The 24,592-nt window shown below is 39.2% G+C and overlaps 2 protein-coding genes across 11 annotated transcripts in view; one reads left to right on the top strand and one right to left on the bottom strand.

Moving 5' to 3' along the window:
- The window catches only part of ERI2 (ERI1 exoribonuclease family member 2), a 36,590-nt gene extending 34,781 nt beyond the window's left edge, over window positions 1-1,809 (bottom strand). For 7 of the 9 annotated variants that reach the window (XR_013831696.1, XR_013831697.1, XR_013831698.1 and 4 more), the window contains exon 1: window positions 1,695-1,809. Coding sequence is in view for 4 of the 9 variants with exons in the window: in XM_079946045.1 (XP_079802171.1) it covers window positions 1,695-1,783 (89 nt within the window). In the remaining 5 variants the exon portion in view is untranslated. The remainder of the gene's footprint in view (window positions 1-1,694) is intronic. The other 2 variants (XM_079946049.1, XM_079946046.1) reach the window with 1 other exon arrangement.
- Window positions 1,810-1,955: 146 nt separating this feature from the next.
- REXO5 (RNA exonuclease 5) overlaps window positions 1,956-24,592 on the top strand; it is a 42,957-nt gene continuing 20,320 nt past the window's right edge. The window contains exons 1-13 of one of the 2 annotated variants that reach the window (XM_079946042.1): window positions 1,956-2,033; window positions 2,249-2,393; window positions 7,085-7,197; window positions 8,164-8,290; window positions 9,598-9,694; window positions 12,879-13,022; window positions 15,349-15,437; window positions 16,392-16,507; window positions 17,970-18,108; window positions 18,251-18,345; window positions 19,284-19,386; window positions 21,995-22,098; window positions 22,856-22,976. In XM_079946042.1, the coding sequence (XP_079802168.1) occupies window positions 2,253-2,393; window positions 7,085-7,197; window positions 8,164-8,290; window positions 9,598-9,694; window positions 12,879-13,022; window positions 15,349-15,437; window positions 16,392-16,507; window positions 17,970-18,108; window positions 18,251-18,345; window positions 19,284-19,386; window positions 21,995-22,098; window positions 22,856-22,976 (1,389 nt within the window). In that variant the 5' untranslated portion in view covers window positions 1,956-2,033; window positions 2,249-2,252. Of the gene's footprint in view, window positions 2,034-2,248; window positions 2,394-7,084; window positions 7,198-8,163; window positions 8,291-9,597; window positions 9,695-12,878; window positions 13,023-15,348; window positions 15,438-16,391; window positions 16,508-17,969; window positions 18,109-18,250; window positions 18,346-19,283; window positions 19,387-21,994; window positions 22,099-22,855; window positions 22,977-24,592 lie in introns of those variants that run through there. The other variant, XM_079946043.1, reaches the window with a different exon arrangement.

Raw genomic sequence — 24,592 nt, forward strand, 5'->3', positions numbered from 1 at the left:
AGCGCAGGGGACACAGGTTCGAACCCTGCTCCGGGAAGATCCCACATGCCGCGGAGCAACTAAGCCCATGCGCCACAACTACTGAGCCTGTGCTCTAGAGCCGGTGAGCCGCAACTACTGGGCCCGCGTGCCATAACTACTGAAGCCCACACGCCTAAAGCCTGTGCTCCGCAACCAAGGCAAGCCACAGCAATGAGAAGCCCGCGCACCGCAATGAAGAGTAGCAATCACTCTCTGAAACTAGAGAAAGCCCTCGTGCAGCAACGAAGACCCAACGCAGCCAAAAATAAATAATAAAATAAAATTAATTAATTAAAAAAAAGAGCAGGAGAGGGAAGGATTTATTACTTGCAGCAAGTAAGTAGAACAGCGGGGATCCTTTCCAAAGCAGTGTTTCTCCCAACTGCAAAATTGGGGAAGTTTTCAGCTAAGGGTACATGCATATTCATGAAAGATTCCAAGCTTTAGCTGATATAAGAGGGTCAAAAAAGGTCAACATTATCATCCCTTGGGTTCCAGCTGATCTGGTGGTTGAGCACCTCAGGCTCATCTTTACCACTGAAACAGAACTAGGAGTCTTTTTTTTTTTTTTTGGTCGCACCACGTGTCTTGCAGGATCTTAGTTACTCAACAAGGGATCGAACTCGTGCCGGCTGCAGTGGAAGCGTGAAGCCCTAACCGCTGGACCACCAGGGAATTCCCAGAACCATTGGTCTTTACAACTAATACATTATCTTTGCCACTGTTGCTTCTCTTGCCTAACAGTCGTTCGTTTCTGCATTCTTTTGTTCCTTTAAGATCATTACTTACTGAGACCTCTTCAAGGACAAGCATTGTGTCCAGGCTTAGATTACAAAATGGCTTCGGCCAAAAATGGCTTCTCTTATGTTAAGAAAGCCATGCCTGGTTCTCTTTCTCCAGGGAACCCCTACCCTAACAGCTTACATGCTTACTGAGGTAAAACTGAGACAAAACTGTGCTAAGTAGAGTTTAACTAGGTAGACACCTCCTGTTCTAGTTTTTTGTTTGACCTGTGATGGGGAGTTGAGAATAATGGGTAACACCTACTGACTGCTCACTACATAGTAGGCACTGAACTAAGATGGTGATCTCCTTTCATCCTCAACAACTGTACAAAGTAGTCACTTTTGCTACCTATATTTAATGGATGAGAAAACGAACTCAGTAATTTGCCAGAAAACACGTATTTAGTCTGTGAACCAAGGATCATCCAACTGTGAAACCCATGCTATTCACTAATGCATTACACTGCTTCTATTAATCACAAACGTGAACAGCGTGTCCAAGAATCAGGAAAAAGGCCACAATGATTCACATTGTGAATTAAAGGGATCACGAGTAAGTCGTGGAGTGAACGGCTTGTTGAGTGCGGCCGGGGCTCCCTGCGACCTCCGAACGGCCCTCCAGGGTCGTTCTTAATAGTTTCCCGAGGCCTGGTATAGGCAGACTGTGGCTCAAGGGCACAGAGTCGAGAGCCTTGGTCCTTCCACGCTCGCGCAGAGGGCTGCCAGAGGCTCGAGACAGGTCCAGGCAGAGACCTTTCAGGCTAGGCTGGCCAGTACAGGTTGGCACGCCCGAGCTGCAGAGAACGGAGGCTGACACTGCGGACGCCAGCGCCGGACCAGGACCGACCCCCGCCCCCCCCCCCCCGCCGCCCGGAGCCCCTAGCGTACCGTGCAAGCCTTTTGGTTGCCATTCCCGACGCTCCTTTCTCTTCACAGCCCAACTGCCGGAAGTCGCTGTACTTCTTCTTCCGGTCCATTCAAAAGCTGCGCGCCGCTGCGGAGGGCGTTACACCGTCGGCTCCGCCGGAGGCGCGGCGGCGTTTGTTGGTGTTTTCCGCCCTGCTTCTCTTCGGCGTCTTCGGGGAATCTGGGGCGTGGGGAGTGGTTTTGGCAGGGAAGCAGCTAGACAGCGCCCCCCCTTCCCTCTTTTCCAACAGGCGGAGGCGCGTTTGCGGTTGGGGAAGCGTATCGAATCCGGCCTCCGGCGTCAACTGTAAAACCGTTTGGGTTGGTGCGGCGTGGTTTTCTTTGCCGCGTTAACGGGGAAGACCGTTGGCACCCTCCCTTTCCGAGGGGGACGGGGAGCGCTTCGTAAACTGAATTAAGGAGAGGATCTGAGGAGGGTTGTAGGCTGTCGAAACCCTTGTGCTCCCCACTCAGGAGACGGCCCGGGCCATCTGCGCGTCGTAGTTTTCTCATCTCTAACCGATCTTTCTCCACAGGTTCATGGAGCCAGAGAAGGAAAGGACCGGGAGGACCCCCAAGAAGGGCAGGAAGAGGGGGCGGGTCCCGAATAAGCTGGTCGGGGCGTCAGAGGTGATGAGAGACCGTTGGGATCTTGAGGAGAGGCAGCAGCCCGAGGCCAAGGTGAGCAACGGGGGATCCCGAATGGGCGGCCCGAGGCAGTTTGGAGCTCCCAAATGATAATACAATACCACATACCTTAGGGCTGATGTTGGCGGTTTAAAACAGGTATTGTGCCTGGCACACGAGAAGAATGTTCGTTCAACAGATATTTATTGAAGTCTTCTGTATGCCAGGAATTGCTCTAGCTTCTGGAAGTATCCCAGTGCATAAAAGCACAAAATCCCCTGCACTCGTGCAGTTTACATTCCCATAGGAGAATAAGATTGATGATCATCTCTGTCATTTATTGAGAGCTAAATAATGCCTTTCATCCCTTTAGATTTCTATTGTCTTCCTAGGCACTTGGGATACATCAGTGAATAAACAGAGATCACTACTACCTTTACTAGTGGAGAGAGAAAGAAGATAAACAATAGATAATGATAAATCAGTTATATAGAAGGGAATTCGTGCTATGAAAACTTTTTTAAATGGGATTCCTTTTTCTTTTTTTTGGCCTATCCGATTGGCAAAGCAATTTTTTAAAGGTTAACGTGGTAGAAAGTCAAAAGAAGTTGACAGTCTCATCACTTTATTTTGAAACAAACTTAAAGAAAATTTGCAAGGACAGTATCAAAAACTACCCCCCAGCCAACATTTGAAAGTACTGTAGTTTCTAACAGAATGCCTCCCCCCACCCATATTTTAGTGTTTACATATTTCCTACAAACAATCTACATAACTAAAATGCAACCATCAAAATCAGGAAATAACATGGATATATTGCTACCATCTAATACTCAGACCCCATTCAAGTTTCTCCAGTTGTTCTAATAATGTCCTTTTTAGCATTAAGATCAAGTCTAGAATCACGTGTTACAGTTAGTTGTCATGTCTCCTTCAGTCCAAACAACTGTTCAGTCTTTTCTTTGACATTTGTGACATTACTACCTTTGAAGAATCCTGGACCAGTTATTTTGTAGAAGTTAGGTTTGTTTTTTTCCTCATTAATTAGATTCAGATTATACATCTTTGGCAGGAATATCACAGAAGTGATATTCTGTTCTCTTGTATTTTATCAGGTTGTACACAAGTTTGATTTGTCCCATTACTGGTGATGTTAACCTTGATAACTTGATTAAGAACGTGTGTGCTAAACTTCTCTAAAGTTACTCTTTTTCTCTGTTGTTTTGTGGGAAGATGCTTCCTCATTAAACTTGCAGTTTATTCATTTTTTTATTAGTATGAATTTGTGGATACCTATTTTATTCATTGAGTTATAATCCATTACTGTATTTTGCTGCTCAAAATATCCCAGATTTGGCCATTAAGCTAGCTTCTGTGTCCCTTTAACATGACCCCATCATGCTTGAGCATTTCCTTATTTTTCTGGCACAAAAAAATGTTCCAGACTCTTCTGTGCTTTCCCTGCCCCAGCCCTGGAATCGGCTACTTCTGCCAGGAGACTTAGTTCTTTTAGTGGAGAGTGACATTTAGAAATCAAGATCTGGGTGTTAGATGTGTTTATTGCTATTGGTATGTCACTACTCCCAAAAAGAGAGCTAGGTAATATGTGTGCATATGTTTATACACACATACGTATGTTTACATTTAAATATTTTTCTGTATACATATTGAAAAACTGAATTCATATCAGTATCTTTACTTCCAATCCAATTCCACAGGGTTCATTCTAGTTTTCTCCCTTTTCATATTTATAACTTCCTTATATAACAGTGAGAAACCTGACTCCCATTATCTTCAATATATTTGATCAGTCCCCCATTGCTGCCATTGCCCCACACCCTCACACCTTCCTTACCCTGCTTGGGCCCTTGTCATTCTGCGTCTTATACCAGGTCACTCTCCTATCTGAATGCCTTCATTGCTGCTGTGACAAGCTACTACCCTCATCCTTCTCACACGGACACCCGCACCCTTTTCAGGCTTTGAATTCGGTGACAGCCCTCTTTTTCCTTCAGCATTGATGCCCTCCTTACCGTAAACAATTTCTGACATCTGATGCCAGCCTAACTGCTCTCCAGTTGCCACTGCATGGATGCCCTCCTCATACCGCTCAGGCTTTGACACTTCACATTGGGCCACTGTCCTGCATATATATCCTGGGTTCCTACCCCTAGTCCTGGGCTTTCTCCCCTATAGGATGCCCTCCTCACCCTGCTCAGCCTCTGACATTGCATGTTTGGCAACCATGATTACTCACTGCCATATAGATTCCTTACTCATACATTATCAATATCATACAGTTTTGTTTGGTAAATATAAATTGGTATATTCTTTCAGGAGTTAGCAATATTATCAGAATATAAGATATACATGCTTATTTTGACCAGGAATTTATCCTGAGAAAATAGGTGTACAAGGATGCTTATCATAATACTGTTCATAATTTTTTAGAACAACAACAGTGTCATCAATAGGGAATTTTTTTCAAATAAATTATGTTTTAAGTAAATTGAAAGAGTGGACTATTATTAACATTGACTTTTGTTATGTTTAACAGATATGGAAAGATATTTACAGATTATTTTTTTTTTGGCCATGCTACGCAGCTTGTGGGATCTCTGTTCCCTGACTAGGGATTGAACCTGGGCCATGGCAGTGAAAGCGCCTAGTCCTAACCACTGGACTGCTAGGGAATGCCCCAGCTTTTTTTTTTTTCTCGGTGGCAGGAGTTGGTTACAAAACAATGTAATGTATAATCCCTTGGGAAACGTATAAAGTAGAGATGAAAAGAGTTTGGGCTTTGCAGCCTGCATTCTAGTCTTGGTTCTGCCATTTATCTGTTCCTCCATTTCTTTTTTCTAATTTTATTTTTTATTATTTATTTTATTTATTTTTGGCTGCGTTGGGTCTTCATTGCTGCGCACGGGCTTTCTCTAGTTGCATCGAGCGGGGGCTACTCTTTGTTATGGTGTGCAGGCTTCTCATTGCGGTGGCTTCTCTTGTTGCAGAGCATGGGCTCTAGGTGCACGGGCTCAGTAGTTGTGGTTCGCAGGCTTGATAGTTGTGGTGCACGGGCTTAGTTGCTCCGCGGCACATGGGATCTTCCCGGACCAGGGCTCGAACCCGTGTCCCCTGCATTGGCAGGCGGATTCTTAACCACTGTGCCACCAGGGAAGTCCCTGTTCCTCCATTTCTTTATCTGTAGCTTGCATTCTGGTCTTGGTTCTGCCACTTATCTGTTCCTCCATTTCTTTATCTGTAAAATGGGGATAACAGTAGTGCCCACTTGAGAAGACTTAAGAATTAAATGATTTAATAGATATAAAGTGCTCAGAACTGTAAATGACTAATAATAAGTGTTCAACATTAGCTTTAAACAGTCACAGGGGAAAATAGCAATAATAATAATACCTGGTGTTTAAGTACTTATCTTAGGGTATGTCAGACACTGGCCTCAGTACATTGCACTTACAATGTACCTCATTGCTCTTCCCAGTAATCTCATGAGGTAGAATTGTAGTTATTCTATAAATGAAAAGACCTTAGTCTTAGAGAGATCAAGGCACTTGCCCCTAAGCTCTTAACACCTTAAGGCACTTAAGATGGTAGAGCTTTGGGGGACTTCCCTGGTGGTCCAGTGGTTAAGAATCCGCCTTCAAGTGCAGGGACGTGGGTTTGATACCTGGTCCAGGAACTAAGATCCCACATGCTGCAGGTAAACTAAGCCCACGCACTGCAGCTACTGAGCCTGCGCACTCTAGAGCCTGCCCGCCACTAGAGAGCCTGTGTGCCGCAACTACTGAGCCCGTGCGCCAAAATGAAAGATCCCACATGCTGCAATGAAGATCCTGCATGTTGCAACTAAGACCCAACTCAGCCAAATAATTAAAAAAAAAATGGTAGAGCTTGGTATTTGAACTCAGGTAGCGTGACTCCAGGGCTTGAACTCCTAACCACTATTACTCTGCTGCCTCCCAGACCAAAATGAAAGTGGTATTACTTGAATTGTACAAATACAGGTGACTTATTTTCACTTATTTGTTGTGTTTTATCTGTTTTACCCTTCTCTATTATCTGACTTAACAAGCATGAATTACTTTAGTAACTATATCTAAGTACAAAGCTATTTTAAGGAGAGGCTTAAAGTCTGACTCCTTAGGTTAGACCACATTGATCATCTATGAACTGGCTCCCACTTCTCTCTTCTCTCATATCTCTATTGCTCTGCAACATGCAGTCTTGACTCCAGCCAAACCAAACTAAGTGTTTAGACACAGTGTTTCCTCCTACCTGGCTGACTCATTATTTTCAAGGTTCAACTCCATTATTTTCATCTCAGTGATACTATCTCCAAAACTCTCCAATCCCCAAGGCAGTTAGTTAGCCTCTTTTGCTCCCTTACCTTTATAGTAGCACCCACATTATATTGGAATTACCTGTTTCTGCATTTTTCCCCCTAGTAGAATGGACTTCTTGAGAGCATGAGTCATGTTTTATTCATCCTGCTATCCCTAGCACATAACCAAGTGTCTATAATTAAGGTTCTGTATCGGTGTTTATTAAATATCCTATTAATAATGTCATATCACAGGTTGTTGTTTTAGACCTTCATTTCTAATTAGTAAGAACCCTCCTTATGTTTAGAGTATGCTAAAATAATAGAAACTAGAATATTTAAAAATTTGCCGTGTTTTTTTGATGTTCTTTATAATCATAATTTGTTATACTCTGATTTATCTTTGCAGAAAGCCTGCTTATCTACCATTTTACTTTCTGATACCCGTGAAATAACTCATGGCCAGCTATGTGAATTGCTGAAGTATGCAGTTCTGGGCAAATCCAGTGTTCCTAAACCTAGGTATGAGAAGAACATAAATGGTGGGTATAGACCTGAGGTTTCATATTGGTATCTAGAGGACCATGTCTACCTGACGTTTTTTATTTGCCACACGGAACGTCCTAAATTTTTTTTTTACAAAGTTGCCAACAATTTAAATTGGGAATCCCTTTATATCCATATTTTTTACTTCGAAAAACTCTGGCAGCTGTCCCTATGGCAACAATTTGTTGAAGCTGAATAGTGGCCTCCTATTACAGAGGTACACTTCAGTGTCCCACCTGGCCTGCTTCCCTTATTTACAGTATCTGTCTGGCTGCTATAGGTATTTTGTTTATAACCTCCAGTGGAGACCTGATTGAAATAACATAATCATGTATTAAGAATCCCAGTCTTTTTTCTTCTTTTACAAATCAAGGGCAAAGAGAATTTTACTGTTCTGATATCCTCAATGCCATTATTAAATGTCTAATGAAAATTGCATTTCTGTATGTACCAATACACAGTAGAGAGATTTTCATATGTACACTTCCATCTGGGGGTGGAGTGGCTACAAACCTCAAAAGCCCGCTTCTGCCTTAACAGATACTATCATTGCTCTGTCACTTTATCTGAACTGGCTTTCTGGAAGCCGGTCACGTTACTGGCTTAGGAAGGACTGTAGAGCAGATTTGGATCTTGAAGATATGCCTTTGTAAACTGAGCTTAATTAGTTCCAATTTAAAGCAAATCTTAATAGGATTTTGGATTTGAATGCATTTTGTTTCACTTGGTATTATACTTGATTTGAATGGAATAAATAATAATCTCAGGAGATCTTTATTTGAATTCTGTGCAGTAATAGCTGTTCTCCGTTTCCAGGCAGTCAGTGAGTGATGATAAACTCCAATATCTGTTGCTCAGTGCTTTTTTCATACTTCCCTTCTGTATGTCTGTAACTGACTTGACGGTATCAGTCTTAGCTTTGTTGGTTCTGTTTTTCAACAGCTGGTGCCAACTTTTTCACCAAAACCACCTGAACAACGTGGTGGTTGTTATACTGCAGGGAATGAGTCAGCTACACTTTTACAGGTTCTATTTGGAGTTTGGGCTTCTCCGAAAGGCATTCAGACACGTAAGTTAAGAAAACTTTGTATTCGGACCTGAGTCAGGTCCTCACACTCAGAGATTAGTGCACATGTCTCAAATTGTGCTCCTTGGCAACCTGATTGAACAAGCAATAGAAGTTTTAGAAAGCTAAAAAGATTACGCTTGATACCTGAGATTAGATTGTTGAAATTAGATTTCTCTCTCATTTTTTTCTTTGGTAATCTAGGCAAAACCCTTAATCCCAGATTGCAGTCTAGTTCCCAGATTGTAGTTGATATTGTCACATTTTATTTGGGCTTTGGTGTTTTCAAAAATTGTAAAATTTACATAAAACCTATATATTTTGGCTTCTCTTGACAACATCACAAGATTAGTTTCCCTTGAAACAGTATCTGGAGCTGAATAGCAGCTGTCTTTAGAAAGGCATGTGCTCTCCATTTTACCATAGCCTCTTCCATTCTTTATCAGACTGTTTCATCCATTTACCCCTGAGAGCATTTGAATTGGTGAGCCCTAACCTAACCCCCTTGGGTCTCCATTTTCTTTTTTTGCTTTCATTTATTGAACACTACCTATGTGCTAGGCCCTATATTAATCATACTGTATGCATCATCTTTAATTCTTACAATAGTCCTATAAGAGATACTTTTTTTTTTTTTTTTTTTTTTTTTGCGGTACGCGGGCCTCTCACTGTTGTGGCCTCTCCCGTTGCGGAGCACAGGCTCTGGACGCGCAGGCTCAGTGGCCATGGCTCATGGGCCCAGCCGCTCCGCGGCATGTGGGATCTTCCCGGACCGGGACACGAACCCGTGTGCCCTGCATCGGCAGGCGGACTCTCAACCACTGCACCAGGGAAGCCCCAAGAGATACTTTTTTATTCCCATTTTATACATAAGGAAACTGAGTAACGCACCCAAGTTACAGCTAGTAAGTGGAATTTACAGCTGGAATTGAAGCCCAGGTGAGCCTGAGACTTGAACTCTCAATCTCTTTGCTTTTCTGTGTCATCTACCTGGCATGTTATCCACTAAAGTAATAGATATGAAAGTGCTTTGAAAAATATAAGGAACTTTGCTTTTCTAAGTTATACATTTTTGTAATGTTTGTTTCTTTTGTATAGTGTGTAATTAGAGAAGCAAAGAAAACTGTGGTAGGATAAATATGGCTTCACTTATTTAGTCACTTTTACAACTTAAGGAAACAGTCCTCATTTTACAATGCAAACAATTAAGGTCCAGATCTTTCATAGCACTGAGCTGACAATAAAAGTCTAGGTGACAGTATTTTAACTGTTTTCAAGCATTTTTGTAAAAACCTATTATGTATTTTCAGAAGTTCTGCTTGCCTCCCCCATCATCTGATTTCCTAGCTGATATCATTGGGCTGCAAAAGAAACAAATAATTGGGGATCTGCCTAAAGGAATGGAAGGTATGACTATAAGTAACTTAAGCAGAAAAGCAATTTTGTGTGTGTGTGTGTGTGTGTTTTAAGGAAAAAATGGGTAAGTACCAAGGCGGATTAGATAGCAGGAAACATAACCAGGGTTCATGCCTCAGAAGTCATTTGGTTAGGTTAGATAGCTAAGTCTGCTCCCTGGATATCACTGACACTGGACTCAAACTGTCACTGGGTCTTTGTACCCACAAGTGTACACATAGGAAGGAAGATCTTGCCTTTGACTAATGTAGGGGATACTCACTAATACTACTCACAGTGGCAGATTAGGATGCTGGCCAGCTAAAGTATAAATATCCATGATAGCAGTGTTTTTCAAACTGGGTTGTGTCCTGTTAGCAAGTTATAGCTGACCTTCTCTTTTGGGGGGAGAGGAGGTGAGTGATGGAACAGACCTTAACAGTTCATTGCACATAGTAAGGTAAGTATTGTTCAATAATGCTTTTTGTATGTTTGTTCAGAAATAATTAAATTATTGAATAGTTGCACTGAGGGGACATGAAAAAGTGGTGAGGAATAACTAGTGATTCCTTTCCATATCCTCCATGACTGTGTTTCCTGTTATCTTCTGTCTCAAAAGCTTCTAACTTCCTACCTTTCCATTGTTCCCCTTTCCTTCTAATAGATGTCTATATCGGACCTGCAGCTTTGTTTAATTTGACATCCACTGTATTTTAAACATCTTTGAGTGAATTACAGAGTAGTCATTATGAGATTCAAAACTCAGGTAAAGACATTGAGCTGTAAAAGAAAGGATGTAATCAGAAAAAAGAAATTGATGTGACTGAAGAATATAGATTGTTGAGGGTGATTAGGGGGTGGAGATGGAATAAGAGGGCGGGTAGTGGTGAGAGATGAGGCTTAGGGGTAGGTTAAAGCTTTGTCTTGCAGGCTGTAAATGCTATGCTAAGGACTTTGGATTTTATCCTGTAAGCATTGAGGAGCTAGAGGGTTATAGCTACTTCTCTGTCCTCCTAAGGATTTTGCTTCATTTTCCCAACCTAAATAAATATCGAAGTCCCCAAGATATAGTCCATATACTTTGATCTTTCTTCAGTTCTCTTTTGAAATATTCATCTGTTCTTCCCCAGTTTATCCATCACTCTTCTGTGGATAACTCCTCTGTCTTTAGGTTTGATATCCCAAACTCCAGGCCTGCATTTTCAACTGCCTGCTGGATGTTGCTACCTGGATACTCCACTGTACCCTCAATCATAGCATATATAAAAGCATTTTTCTCATCCCTAAATAACAGACTCCCAACTTCAAATCCCCTTTTCTGTTGGTACTGTTTTTCTCTAAGCCACCAGTATTGAATTTTAGAATTACTTTTCTTTTGGCTCCCCATACCCAATCTTCATGGCTCATTCCCTTTGCTATTAAGAACCTATTCAAATGTTACTTTATCAGAGAGACCTTCCCTGGTTATAAAATATATGACATTAACCCTTTTCCTGCCCCAGCACTCCCTTTCCTCCTTTTTCTCCTTTACTTTTCTCCATAGTCCTTATCCTCACCTGCTATATTATGTATTTGTTTGTTTATTGTCCATTTTCCCAACTAGAATTTAAGATCACCTAGAATTTAAGAGAATTTTGTTGATTTTGTTCATTGGGGAATCTACTGGCTAGAGCAATACCAGGCATATAATAAGTACTCAGTAAATATTTTGTTGACTGAACTGAATTACTCTGTCACTATGCTCTACCAGTTTTTCCTTTTTTTAAAAAAAATATTTATTTGTTTGCGCTGGGTCTTAGTTGCGGTTTGTGGGCTCCTTAGTTGTGGCAGGTAGGCTCCTTTAGTTGTGGCTTGGGAGCTCCTTAGTTGTGGCATGAGAACTCTTAGTTGAGGCATGCATGTGGGATCTAGTTCCCTGACCAGGGATCGAACCCAGGCCCCCTACATTGGGAGTGCAGTCTTAACCTGCGACCCCTGCATTGGGAGCCAACAGGGAAGTCCCTCTACCAGTTTTTCTTGTGTAATGTTTCTTTCTTATAACCTTTTTCCTCCCTCCATCATCTTAATCCAGACTCTTTTTTTTTTTTGCCATTTCTCATTTCTCTCTCTACTTCATTTTCCACATATCTTTGAGGTTGATCTTTCTTAAAGTACTGTTTGGTTATGCCACTTCCCTTCTCAGGAACTTTCTGTTGCTCCACCTTATATATGAAATGATGGACTAAAATTCAAACTCTTGAGCCTGGCATTAGCAGTGGTCTACAATTCACTTTTATCCTCCTCTTTCAACCTTGTTTCTTATACTGCTCTTCTACAAAGACCTTTTTTTCTCCCCGACTGGTCTAGTCACTACCATACCAAGTTTGCTTTGTACATTTCTATCTTACCTGGGATGCCCTCTTTCCTTACTTCTGATTCTTTGGCATTCTTGTTTGCAAGGACCAGGCACTCACTGAGGCCACCTTAAGTGAGAGGGTATTATTTGAAGGACATGTGGACTAGAAAGTCATCAAGAATCTAAATGCCTCTGGTGAAGAGCTGTTCTCCATCCCTTTCATGGCATCTTAGCTTCTTTGTTTTCTGTTCTAACCGGTGTGTTCTCCTTATTTCCTAGTTCAGTTCTGGAAGCAAGCAATCTGATCAGCTTAGCTAATTACCCTTGTCCCTTTTGAGCATGTCTTGACAAGGAATATCAAGTCACCGGTCAGTTTATAGATAGCTCCCTCTTTAGCCAAGTCCCCACTCTTAATCCAATCAGTAACGAGCCCTACTTAAAGAACCAGCACCCCTGCTGGTGCTTGAGCCAGGTGGTTAGGGGTGCAGTAGATTTAGCTAGAATGGGCTATTAGGAGTGGCAGACACTGTAACGGACTGGTCTAATACACCAAATATCTGAATTCTGCCTTTTCTTTAAGACTCAGCTAATCTTTTCTTCTCTTGAACCATCTCTAACCATCTCAGCCAGTATATTCTCCCTTTCCCTTTTATAGCTTTTATTATTATAACCCATTTGAGACTTATTTTCTCTTTGTGTTCTTTATAAGTGTATGAGAGTGCAAGCTCCTTTAAAGTTGGGGCTGGGTCTTAAAAATCTTTTGATCTTCATCATGCTTACCCTATACAACATTAAAAGGACATGTCCTCTGAGGGCTGTTAAACACAGATTCTAACATATGTATGATTGTCCTTGTTTCAGGGTCTTTACCTTCTTCCAGCTCAGAAGTCAGCATCAACCTGCAGAATGACCCCATCGTTAAAAAGTATGGCTCTAAGAAAGTAAGCTTGACCAGATGCCTTCTCACAAAGGAGGAAATGAAAACATATCACTTTCCGTTACAAGGTTGGTTTAGATTTAACCTGATGTTGGTAACAATGGAAGAATATCTATCAGTTTATTTAAAAATATTCCTGTTGAAAGTTCATTTTTATGGGCTGCTTTCCAAGTGATTTATTCCATCTTCTACTAAAGAGGAAATACTTTCAGGGCAATGTTTCCTAAAGTGTAGGATGTGTACCATTATTGATTTTAGGTAGTACATGAACATGACCTTAAATATTGTGGGAAAATTATTCCTTTTTCATTTTTCTTTCATTCCTTAGTATATTGAAAAGAAGTCAATATGTCTTTAAAACTTTAACACTTCTCTGGTACTTCTAATCCTCCTCCCACCCATCCCACCCCCATTTTCTTTAATAAATAGGACAAGTCTAGGCTCAGAGCCTTGGTCTGTTATGTAGCAAGAATTTAATAAAAATCCTTTGATTTATTACCTCTTAATCACAGCAGTCATGTTAAAATTCCTTAAAAAAAAAAAAAGCCCTATTGAGTTATGATTAACCTACCATTCAGTTCATCCATTTAAAGTATACAATTTCAGTAGTTTCTAGCATGTTTACAGAGTTTTTCAACCATCACTACAATCAATTTAGAACATGTTCATCACCCCAAAAGAAACCCTGTACTATTGTTTCCCCCCAGTGCCCTTTAGCCCTAGGCAACTACTAATTACTTTCTGTTAATAGATTTACCTAATGTGAATATAAATGGAATCATACAATATGTGGTCTTTTGTAACTGGCTTCTTTCACTTAGCATCAAATTTTCAAGGGTCATCCGTGTTGTAGCATGTATCATTACTTCATTTATTTTCATTCTAATGATATTCCATGTATGGTTATACATTTTATTTATCCAGTCATCAGTTGATGACATTTGGGTTGTTTCCACCTCGGGGATGTTATGAATAATGCTACTTTGAATATTCAGATACAAGTTTTTGTGTGGACATATGTTTTCATTTTTCTTGAGTATATACCTAGGAGTAGAACTGCTAGATCCTATAGTAACTCTATGTTTAACCTTTAAGGAACTATCAGACTGTTTTACAAAGCAGGTGCACCATTTTACATTCCCCCCAGCAATGTATAAGGGTTCCAATTTCTGTACATCCTTACCAACACTTGCTATGCTCTGCCTTTTTGATTATACCCATCCTAGTGTGTGTGAAGTAGTATCTCATTGTGATTTTCGTTTGCATTTCTCTGATGGCTGATGATATTGAGCATCTTTTTATATGCTTATTGGCCATTTGTATATTTTTTCAGATCCTTTGTCTGTTTCTTAATTGGGCTGTCTTTGGGGAGTTAATAGTTCATATATCATAGTATTGCCATGAGGATTAATTGATTTAATGTACAAAACGAGCTTAGCATGGGGCACATAGTGCTTTAAAAAGTTATTCTTTGTTATTATTGGTACTAATAATATAGATAAGGAGGGCAGCAAGTATAATGTCTCCAGGATTTGGGGGTACTCCTTTCTGGTCTAGACTGTATTTTGGTTCTTTTAATTGTAATCAGTTGGAAATTTCAGGGTACTGTGACATAGAAACTGGTCAAAGCTTTTCATACTCCCCTCAGTTTCTTGTCAAATAAGATCTAGGTATTACCTTTACTGTTTCAGCCTCTGTCTGAAGGTAGGAATCTTCAATGATTCAGACACTTTTGGGCCTCTGAACTGAATGTGCCTGGTTACTGACTTAGGGTACACAATGGAAGGGATACCTTAAGCCTATATCTGAGCCTCTGTAGGGAATTTTCAGGCTATGATTCCAGAAAATGAGGCACGTTTCTAAAGAGAGATCTTGGAGAAATTTTAAGGGTAGAGTTGAGTACAAGAGTGCATATGGTGAATGTTAAACATTCTGCCTACCATGAAATCCTTTTAGATCTCTGCTATGGTGGAATCTCATTCCTACTTTTTCTTGTTTTATTTAGGAAAGAAAGATGCCACATGCAGTCATTTGCATACTTTATTCATCCTTCCTTAGTGCCTATATGGGAAAGGTCCAGTGACTTTGGATTTAGCCACAATTTAATTATAATTTCTAATAAGGAGGAAAAAATTGTTACTTGGTAACTGCAAGGAAGTCTAGGCCCTAGTATCTCCACTAACAGCAGCCTACATTATTCTCCCAAAATGTAAAAATGAGTAGATGGAGAAGAAATTAAGGACAGAAATTGTCTTATTTAATTTTATATTTCAAGTGTCTAACATAGAGAAGGTCCCCACAAATGTGGTATCTCAGTTTCCCCTGGATAAATACAGGAGTAATTTTTACCATTTCTAGTTCTAAAGGCAAATATTTTATTCCTTTTCCTCCTAGGTTTTCCTGACTGTGAAAACTTTGTGCCTATAAAATGTTGTGGTTCTATAACCAACAATAGTCCTCTCTTTGGGCTTGACTGTGAAATGGTAAGTACTACTTTTGATTTTTCAGCTGGAGTGTTGCAAGCTAGGGTCTAGTTTTCTTGAGTGCGTTCAGTTCTAGTATTCAGTTTAAATAACTGAAAGTAGACCCATTTAATTACATTTTAGAAAAATTGGATCTTTACTCCAGGATGAGAAATAAATATCACATAAGTTTTCTAACTAGTTGATATATTTAATCTAATTTTTGAATATTACTAGAAGTTGATTGCTTCTGTCTTTTGAACAAGTGTTTTGTTGTTATTGCCTTGAAGACTTTGCCTGAATTACCATTGGTTTGGCTTAGTTTTACGCGTTTAAGATCAGAAGTAGGATTTTCCTGCTTAAGCTCCCCTTGTGTTTTACTTTGTCTAATTAGTAAGTCTCCTTTCAGAGGCAGTGTATCCCCTCTCACTTAGTACTCAAGTAACAGTTTCTCGACACTGAACAGAGTGGCTAAGAGCTAAGGATTTGGAGTCTGTCGTATCAGGTTGTGTATCCTGGCCTTGCCTGTCACCTTGGACAAATTCCCTAATTCTCCCTCTGTGAAGCAGGGATAATATTAGGGGCTACTTCATGGGGTTATTATGAGGTGGTATATAAAATGCTTAGTATTGTGTTAGATAATAGAGTGTGCTAATAAAAATTATTTTTTTGGTACTTAGCATAATACTGGGTTGTAGTACACAGTAAATAGTACAATTATAATTGATGTTATTATTTCTGTCCCTCTCGGGCACATCCTTCCCAGAGAAATTGTACTGTGTTGGTTACTTTAAGTGTAATGTTCAGCAGCCTGCTTAGCTTTAATTTCATTCATATTGGATTCTCTAGTCAGCAAAAGGCTGTGCCATTGTCGCAGAGTAGATTAGAGTAGGTGGCAGTTGATGTAGTCTTGAATAATGAGAGGAAGCAAGAGTTTCCACGGGTTAGCAGCCTATCTACATCCTGGTCTTTCAGTGCCTGACATCCAAGGGGCGAGAACTAACACGCATCTCACTGGTTGCTGAAGGAGGCTGCTGTGTTATGGATGAACTTGTTAAACCTGACAACAAGATTGTGGACTACCTCACCAGGTATTTTTCACCCTGCCTCCAGCTCGCTAGAGTGGAATGAGACTTAACAGGAATAGCCTGTAGCTTCTGTTTAGTTAGGTATTATCTACTTATTTATTATCAAAGAAAAGGCTGGGGTGCCACAACTAGAAATTTTAATACTGAAATTACACAATATTGGTGTATAATGCTCTTACCTTTCTTGCTCTCTAATCTTCCTGTGACCTAGGTCACCAGAATATTATCTTCCTTGTCATAGAATCTGACAGTTGTAATCGTTACCTAGTAACTGCCAAACAGCTTTGCTGTCTGATGAGACACCATCTGAAAAATCTGTAAATCATCTTCTGGCAGTCAGATGATTTTAGAGCTTAATCTGCCTTGACCTCAGAAACCAAAACAAAACTAAGTGTTTCCACAACAGAAATTGGAAGCTCAAAAAATTTTCTCTGTCTTTCCGAAGATTAGCAAGTCATTTCAGAATGTACACACTACAGTAATTAGGCAAAGAAAAGCCAGTGAAACATTACCGTTGCTGCCCATTGTAGTTGCACCTATCAATTCATGCTTACTTAGGCACAGAGAGGCCATGTTGGTGATAAAGACTCCTGTTGGCCGACATGACAATTAGACAGTATTTTTAAGGAACAGTCGTATGTGACAAAGATGTATGTATAAGGGTATTTGTCATACTGTTGCAGAAACATGGGAATATGAATGAAAGTAGGGGGTTGGTTAGAATGTTATATTCATCTAATGGAGTACTAACCATTTAAAAGGATGTGCTGAAATAGATTTATTGATGTGAAAACTTGTTCATGATATATAGCACATGTTATGATCATACTATAAAGTAGTATAGGCATTATGATTCCTTTTGTTTGGGCCATACCATGTGGCTTGCGGGATCTTAGTTTCCTGACCAGGGATTGAACCCAGGCCCATGGCAGTGAAAGCATGGAGTCCTAACCACTGGACTGCCAGGGAATACCCATGATTATAAAAATGAAACATATACATGAATACATATGTATCAAAAAATATGATACAATATTTACTAAAGTGTAAAAAATGATCTCTGGGTGGTGGGATTATGGGCAGGTTATTTATTTTTATTTTTATTTATTTTTTTTTGCGGTATGTGGGCCTCTCACTGTTGTGGCCTCTCCCGTTGCGGAGCACAGGCTACGGACGCGCAGGCTCAACGGCCATGGCTCACGGGCCCAGCCGCTCCACGGCATGTGGGATCTTCCCGGACCGGGGCATGAACCCGTCCCCTGCATTGGCAGGCGGACTCTCAACCACTGTGCCACCAGGGAAGCCTGGCAGTTTTTAATTTCTTCTTTGTTATTTGATTTTCAACCTTGTTACACTGAGCATTTATTAATTTTTTATTTTTTAAAATATTCTTTTTGAAATGACTTTCGGGGGAGGAAAGCTTATTAATATCCTGGTCTGTCCATTTCTCTTTTTTTATTGAAAGTTTCTCAGGAATCACAAAGAAGATTCTTAACCCAGTGACAACCAAACTCAAAGATGTACAGAGACAGTTAAAAGCACTGCTTCCTCCCAACGCTGTGTTAGTGGGCCACTCCTTAGACTTAGATCTCAGAGCACTGAAAGTGAGTATCTGATTTAGGACTTAGTTTATCTAGCATATGTGCCTGTTTCATTAATCTCAGATCTAAAGCCTTCTGTCCCCCAACCCACCTGTTTTTTCCTTCAGCATAGGATGCTACTCATTCTATTCTCTTTCCTTCTCAGATGATACATCCATATGTTATTGATACATCATTGCTTTATGTCAGAGAGCAGGGCAGAAGATTTAAGCTCAAGTTCTTAGCCAAAGTTATTTTGGGGTAGGTTTGTTTGCATATTATAATATTGTCCTGATAGACTGGACATAAGTTAGAATATTGTATCTTATTTAATGCATATTGCAACGTTCAGCCTCTCTCCTTTCCTTCTTAGTTTATAAATATTATTATGAATTCTGAGATCCTAACTTCAGAGAGAATTATGACTCAGAAATGAAAAAACTGTGGGAATACAAAAAGGAGTTGCATTCATAGCTGAAGGTTGATGGATAGAACTAGACAGAGAAGAGGCAGAAAAGTTACCCAAAATTTCAAAACAGCGTTCCTATATTGAATGTATCATGTACAAACACATATTGTACAAAGATATTCATTATAGTATGATTTAAAATAGCCCAAAAGAATTCAGATATTCTACAGGACTAGTTAAATAAATTATGGTTATCTGCGTGACTAATACTTTGTTAGATCTTTATGTGCTAATAAGGGGACCTCTAAGATGCTACTGAGAACAAAATGGAGATGCAGAACAAGATGCGTAGATACTGAGATATTGATTGATGTAGATTAGATTTAGATATATCTATAGACATAAACATATGTATTTTTTAAGATTTTAAAGAACAAAGGATTTTTAAATATATAATAGACACTTGTATATAATAGAAAATTTCTGGAAGGTAACTTTAAAACAACAGCTACGTCTAAAAAGTGAGACAAGGTGTTGGTTGGGGAGTGGACCAGAGACTTTTTATTGAGTAGCCTTTGATGATATGCTCGCTGTAAACAAAGCCATTCCTGATCATTCTGTACCCTCAGTACCTTTCAGGTCCTGGCACTAAGTAATAAAGGAATCTTGATTGTGACTCAAATCTAATTACTAGAATGCTGAAATTCTACATGTAGCCAGAATATTTGGTATGAAAGACTCTATCATTAAAAATGCTCCCAGTTATGTCAATTTTACCTTGACTTTCCAGGAAGGATATACAGTGTCCAGATAGGTTTGGTCATGATGCCACAGAAGATGCTAGAACAGCCCTTGAATTGGCTCGGTATTTCCTCAAATATGGCCCAAAGAAGGTTAGTACCTTTGCTTTCCTTAAAATTATGAGACTAGAACAGAGTCACAGACCACCATATCCTGCTGTTACCTTTCTTTACAAAAATGGCAGTGTAATTCAAGGTGAACATGTATTTGAAATTAAGACCTGTATCACTAGCATCATGTAGTGGTTAAATATGTAGTCTCTGAAGTTGGACTTCCTTGTTTTTAAATAGGTCTGGCTGTATGCTATCTAGGGCAATTTCTCTGATCAACTTTAGTTTCCAGATCTGTAACATGGTAGCACACTTCTCTGGGATATTGGTGAGGGTAAATGAGATATTATGTAGTATAAAGCTCTTAGCACAGTGCCATGAATATATTAAGCACCATAATGTGGTGTTAATCATTGTAGCTGAGGGACTTCCCTGGTGGTCCAGTGGTGAAGACTCTGTACTTCCACTGCAGGGCGCACGGGTTTGATCCCTGGTTGAGGAACTAAAGATCCCGCATGCCACTTTTAATTCATTGTAGCTGATGCTAATAATTGTGATAATTATAAAAATCTAGATAGATTTTTGCTCTCTTGGGGTGTGAGTAGCATATCATTGTTTCAAAAGCAGTTCAGTGGGCCTGGATTAAAACAGCACATAAAGGAGGCATTGAAGAGGATGTAGTTTCTGACAGACTGTGTTATAAAACACATTCTAACCTATTAGATTGTCCCATTTTGTGATATTTTCTAGCATGACCCCATTATGAAATAAATGGTAGTCCATATAGAATAATAAAAAGCCAGAATAGTATTTTGTGTCATGGTGATAGAAAGACATTGTAAAATATCTTATGCGGCTTGTGAGTAATGGCCAACATTCACTGAGATCTTACGAAGTGTACTATTCTAAAATGCTTTATATACATTATCTTATCCTTATAACAACTCTGTAAGTTAACTATTGATATTATTATATATATGATCATTCAGAGGTTTTGAAAGGTTAATAACTTATTGAGGGTCCTACAATTAGAGGCAGAACCAGGATTCAAACCAGGGTCTGTCAGATTCTAAAGCCTGTCTTTGCTTTACATGAGGAATTAGCAAACCTTTTCTGTAAAGGCCAAACAGTAAATATTTTAGGCTCTACAGACCATACTGTCTCTATCACAGCTACTCAACTTGCTGTTGGTAGTGCAAAAGCAGCTATAACAGTATGTCAGTAAAAGGACACAGCTGTGTGCCAGTAAAACTTTATTTACAAAAAACTGACATTGGGCTGGACTTGATCCAATGACTGTAATATGCCAACCCCTGCTCTAAACCACTGCACTGAGGTTCTAAAAACTTGGTCTCAGTACCCATTTATCCTCAAAGAGCTTTTGTTTTTGTGGGTCATATCTATCAATATTTACCATATTAGAAATTACATATGAGAAAAATTATATTTACTAATTTGTTGAAAATATTTTTAAAAATCATTACATGTTAACATAAAAAATGTACTTTTATGGAAAAAAGCATTTTCAAAAAAATTAATGGGAAGAGTGTCATTGTTTTACATATTTTGCAAATCTCTTTAATGTCTAGCTACTAAGCTCCTGTTAAGGAGACTAGTGACTCTCTCATATCTGCTTTTACGTCCAATCTGTTGTGTTATATAGTTGGAGAAGACAGGACCTTGCAAACTTCCCCCTGAAAGGGTCTCTGGAACCCCTAGGAGTTCTCAAGCCACACTTTGAGAACAGTCACATTTTGTTATGCTGCCACTTGATTTCCAGGAAAAATTGCATCTCACTTGAGTAAAATCTCAGGAAATCTGAATTAAGGATGGACTTTAGTTAATAATAAGATACCAGAAAAGAATCTAAAAAAGAGTGGATATATGTATATGTATAACTGATTTGCTTTGCTGTACAGCAGAAACTAACACAACATTGTAAATCAACTATACTCCAATAAAAAATTTTAAAAAGAAAAAAAATAACATATCAATAGTGGTTCATTAATTGTGTCAAATACACCATACTAATTAAGATAGTAATAATAGTTGAAAATGGCAGTTGGATATATGTGGGAACTCTGTACTGTCTTTGTAGTTTTTCTGCAAATCTAAAATGATTCTAAGTAAAAAAAAATATCTGTATCTCTACACATCAGAACTCCCAAATGGGCTCCCACTTTATGGAAAGAGAATAAACTAGAATACTTTTCATGATTTTGTGTTAGTCCAATAAAGTCTTTTTTTCATATTGCCATGAAAGCCATTCTTTTATAATTTCCAAAAGTTGCATGTTTGCAGAGAAGTAAGTTTTAAGTGACTTTGGAATGAATCATGAGCCAAAATTGCCATTGCTTTTCACTTAGCCCTACTTGGCCCTTTCCCATATTCATGTCACAACATCAGCAGCTGGTAACAGATTGCCATTCTTGGCTAAGCAGCCAGAAACCATCTGGTAACTATTGAACCCAGCCTGGGACTGTGGCAACAGCAAAGTCACTGTCTACAGAAACAGAGCACACCACTTGAGTGGGTTTTTCTTGGATTTTGGGGGGGTTTGGGTGTTTTTTTGTTTGTTTGGTTTCTTTTTTTTTTAGCCTCAAATACTTTGCAAGATATTAAATGATTTTACCACTTTATTTTCCTTCAGATTGCAGAACTAAATCTGGAGGCACTAGCTAGTCACCAAGAACTAGAAGCAGCAGGCCTAGAGCCGAGAAATACAGCAGAAGTAGTGCAGCAGCTAAACACAAGGTAATATTTTTCAGTTCTAAATGGTCGCAAAGACAAATGGAGTATCTGGTTTCTTATTTAATAACAAAACCTGGAATATTTTTTTCCTCTTTTGAGTCTATTGAGAAATATTTACCAATAATATGAGTAACATTCTTCCATTAGAAAAACCATGGATGGAAAAATACCACGTACTGCCCTAAATAGCATCTGTTTTTCTAATTTTCTGAATCTGTTGATTGGTCTTAAAATAACTCACTTTACAAAAAAAGTAAGACATTGAAATACATTGAACTAAGTGGCATTAGGGGAGATGATAGACTAGTGAGTATTTTGATTAGAAGAGTCGGCTATAGCCTTGATGTATTGCCCAGATTGGGAAAAAGACAAACAAAAAACAGACTCAGAAGAGGTTTGTCTCTATACCATAGTAAACGTTTCAGATCCTTAGAATCTAGCCTAAATTTTGGTAAAGAGTTTTGAGTATATTTTTTGTTTATCCTTCCTTTCCCTAAATGTAGAACAACAATGTTCAATATGATTTCTGTAATGGTGGAAATGTTCTATATCTTTGCTGTCCAAAAAGGTCCATACATGTAGACCTTATAGTACATGTGACTAGTGCAATTAAGGAACTGAATTTTTATTTTATTTTATTTTAATTTAAATAACCACACGTTGCTAATGGCTACCAGGTTAGACAGTGCAAGTATAGAGAAGTAATTCTTGGGTTAGGGAAAACTGTTGTTCCTACCTGATCTCTTCTCCTTCTGTACAGTGTTTTAGAATGCTTGGACTCAGTGGGCCAGAAGCTGCTTTTCTTGACTCGGGAGGCAGATGCTACTGAAATTTCTTCTTCCAAAAACTGTCAAACTATTAAGTGCTTGTCAAATAAAGAGGTGAGTGACCCAGTATCTCTTTGAAGGTTGCATTCAGAGTAGAGGGTAATGTAACCCTTTGCAACCCATGCAAGTATCAAGCTTTTTTTCATCAGCAACTTTAGCTACCATTAGCCAGTCTGGCTTCTATCTCAAATTTTGTGTGGAGCACTTTTAGTCTCAATTACCCCATAGGAGCAGAACTGTCAGCTGCCAGTGTCTGTTTCCGGATTCCAGCAGGCCTGTGGCTTTGGCCTTGCACACCACTTTGAATTTCTATTCTTTTTTCTGGTTCATGGAGATGTTTATCTTGGTTTTTAGCCTGACTATATTTTTTTGGTTTTCCTATATATATATATATTTTTTATATTTTACCTCTCATTGCTATATGTGTATAGCAGAAGGGATGCATCAAAGCATGGACTTATGTCATCTTGTTCAGAGGCTCTGTAATTTTTTTTAAGCATTTTATTTGGAAATAATTTCAAACTTACAGGAAACTTGCATGAATGGTGGAATATCTGTATACCTTCTATCTAGATTCATCTTCTGTTAATACTCTGCCTCATTTGCTTTATTAGTTGTGTGTGTGCTGGGTTGCTCCTGCACTTTTTACACTTTCTCGCTCTCTCTTCCTATGTCTATATGACATTTCAGTTTTTAGTTTCCTTTAGTCTGGAACCATTCCTCAATCTTTCTTTGTCTCATGACATTGGTAATTTCATTTTGGGTTTCCTCATGATTAGATTCAGGTTATGCCACAACAAGAGGCATATGTTGTCCGTCTGTCCCTCTCTTCTGTTTATTTTGATGACCTTAACAAGGTGTTGTCTAGTTTCTCCACTGTAGAGTTACTGTTTTTTCCCCTTGCTTTGAATAATATGTGAGGATACACTTTAAGAACAGCAAATATCCTGCTTTTCATCAAAATCCCCACCTCCTCTTATATTTAGCAAAAACTGATGATTCTCATCTGAACCAGTTTTTACTGTGAGCCAGTTTTTATTGTACAATGATGGTTTTCCAACTCTCTATATTTCCTCCATATTAACTAGTTGTTACTCAGTAATGAGCAAGAGTCCTCCCTTTACCTTATTTGTTCATTCATTCATTCATTCCGTGTGGACTCACGGATTCCTGTTTATTTTAGTGGTTTATAATTTATAATTGTACTAAATTGTTTTGGTTTACACATTTCTCAGATTTGGTAAGCAGTAGCCCCTTCAAGCTGGCCCCTCTGTTCTTGTGACATGCACCCATAATTTTTTTTGAGCATTTTCTTCCTACTGGCACAATAAGAAAGTCAGGTTCATCTTGGTATTTGAAACCAAGATCTGGATGCTGGATGTGCATATTTTTACTGGGATGTCTTTGCTTCTAGACCCTCAAAGCAGACAGTTAGGAAATATATGCATGTAGGTAGGATATGCGCACACACACACACAAATTTGTATGTACACACAAATAAATATTTAAGAAATCAAGTGTCTATACCAGTACCTCTAATTTCAGCCCTTGCACAGGATTCTTCGTTGCTTTTCCTCATTTCATCTTTGTATCTCCCTTTATAAGTTACCTGGATTCCTTTTTTCCTCCCCTTCAGATTAGCTCTTATGCATTTAGAATACAGTTGGGTT

The sequence above is a fragment of the Stenella coeruleoalba genome, assembly GCF_951394435.1.
Source record: "Stenella coeruleoalba genome assembly, chromosome: 15".
Classification (NCBI taxonomy): Eukaryota; Metazoa; Chordata; class Mammalia; order Artiodactyla; family Delphinidae; genus Stenella; species Stenella coeruleoalba.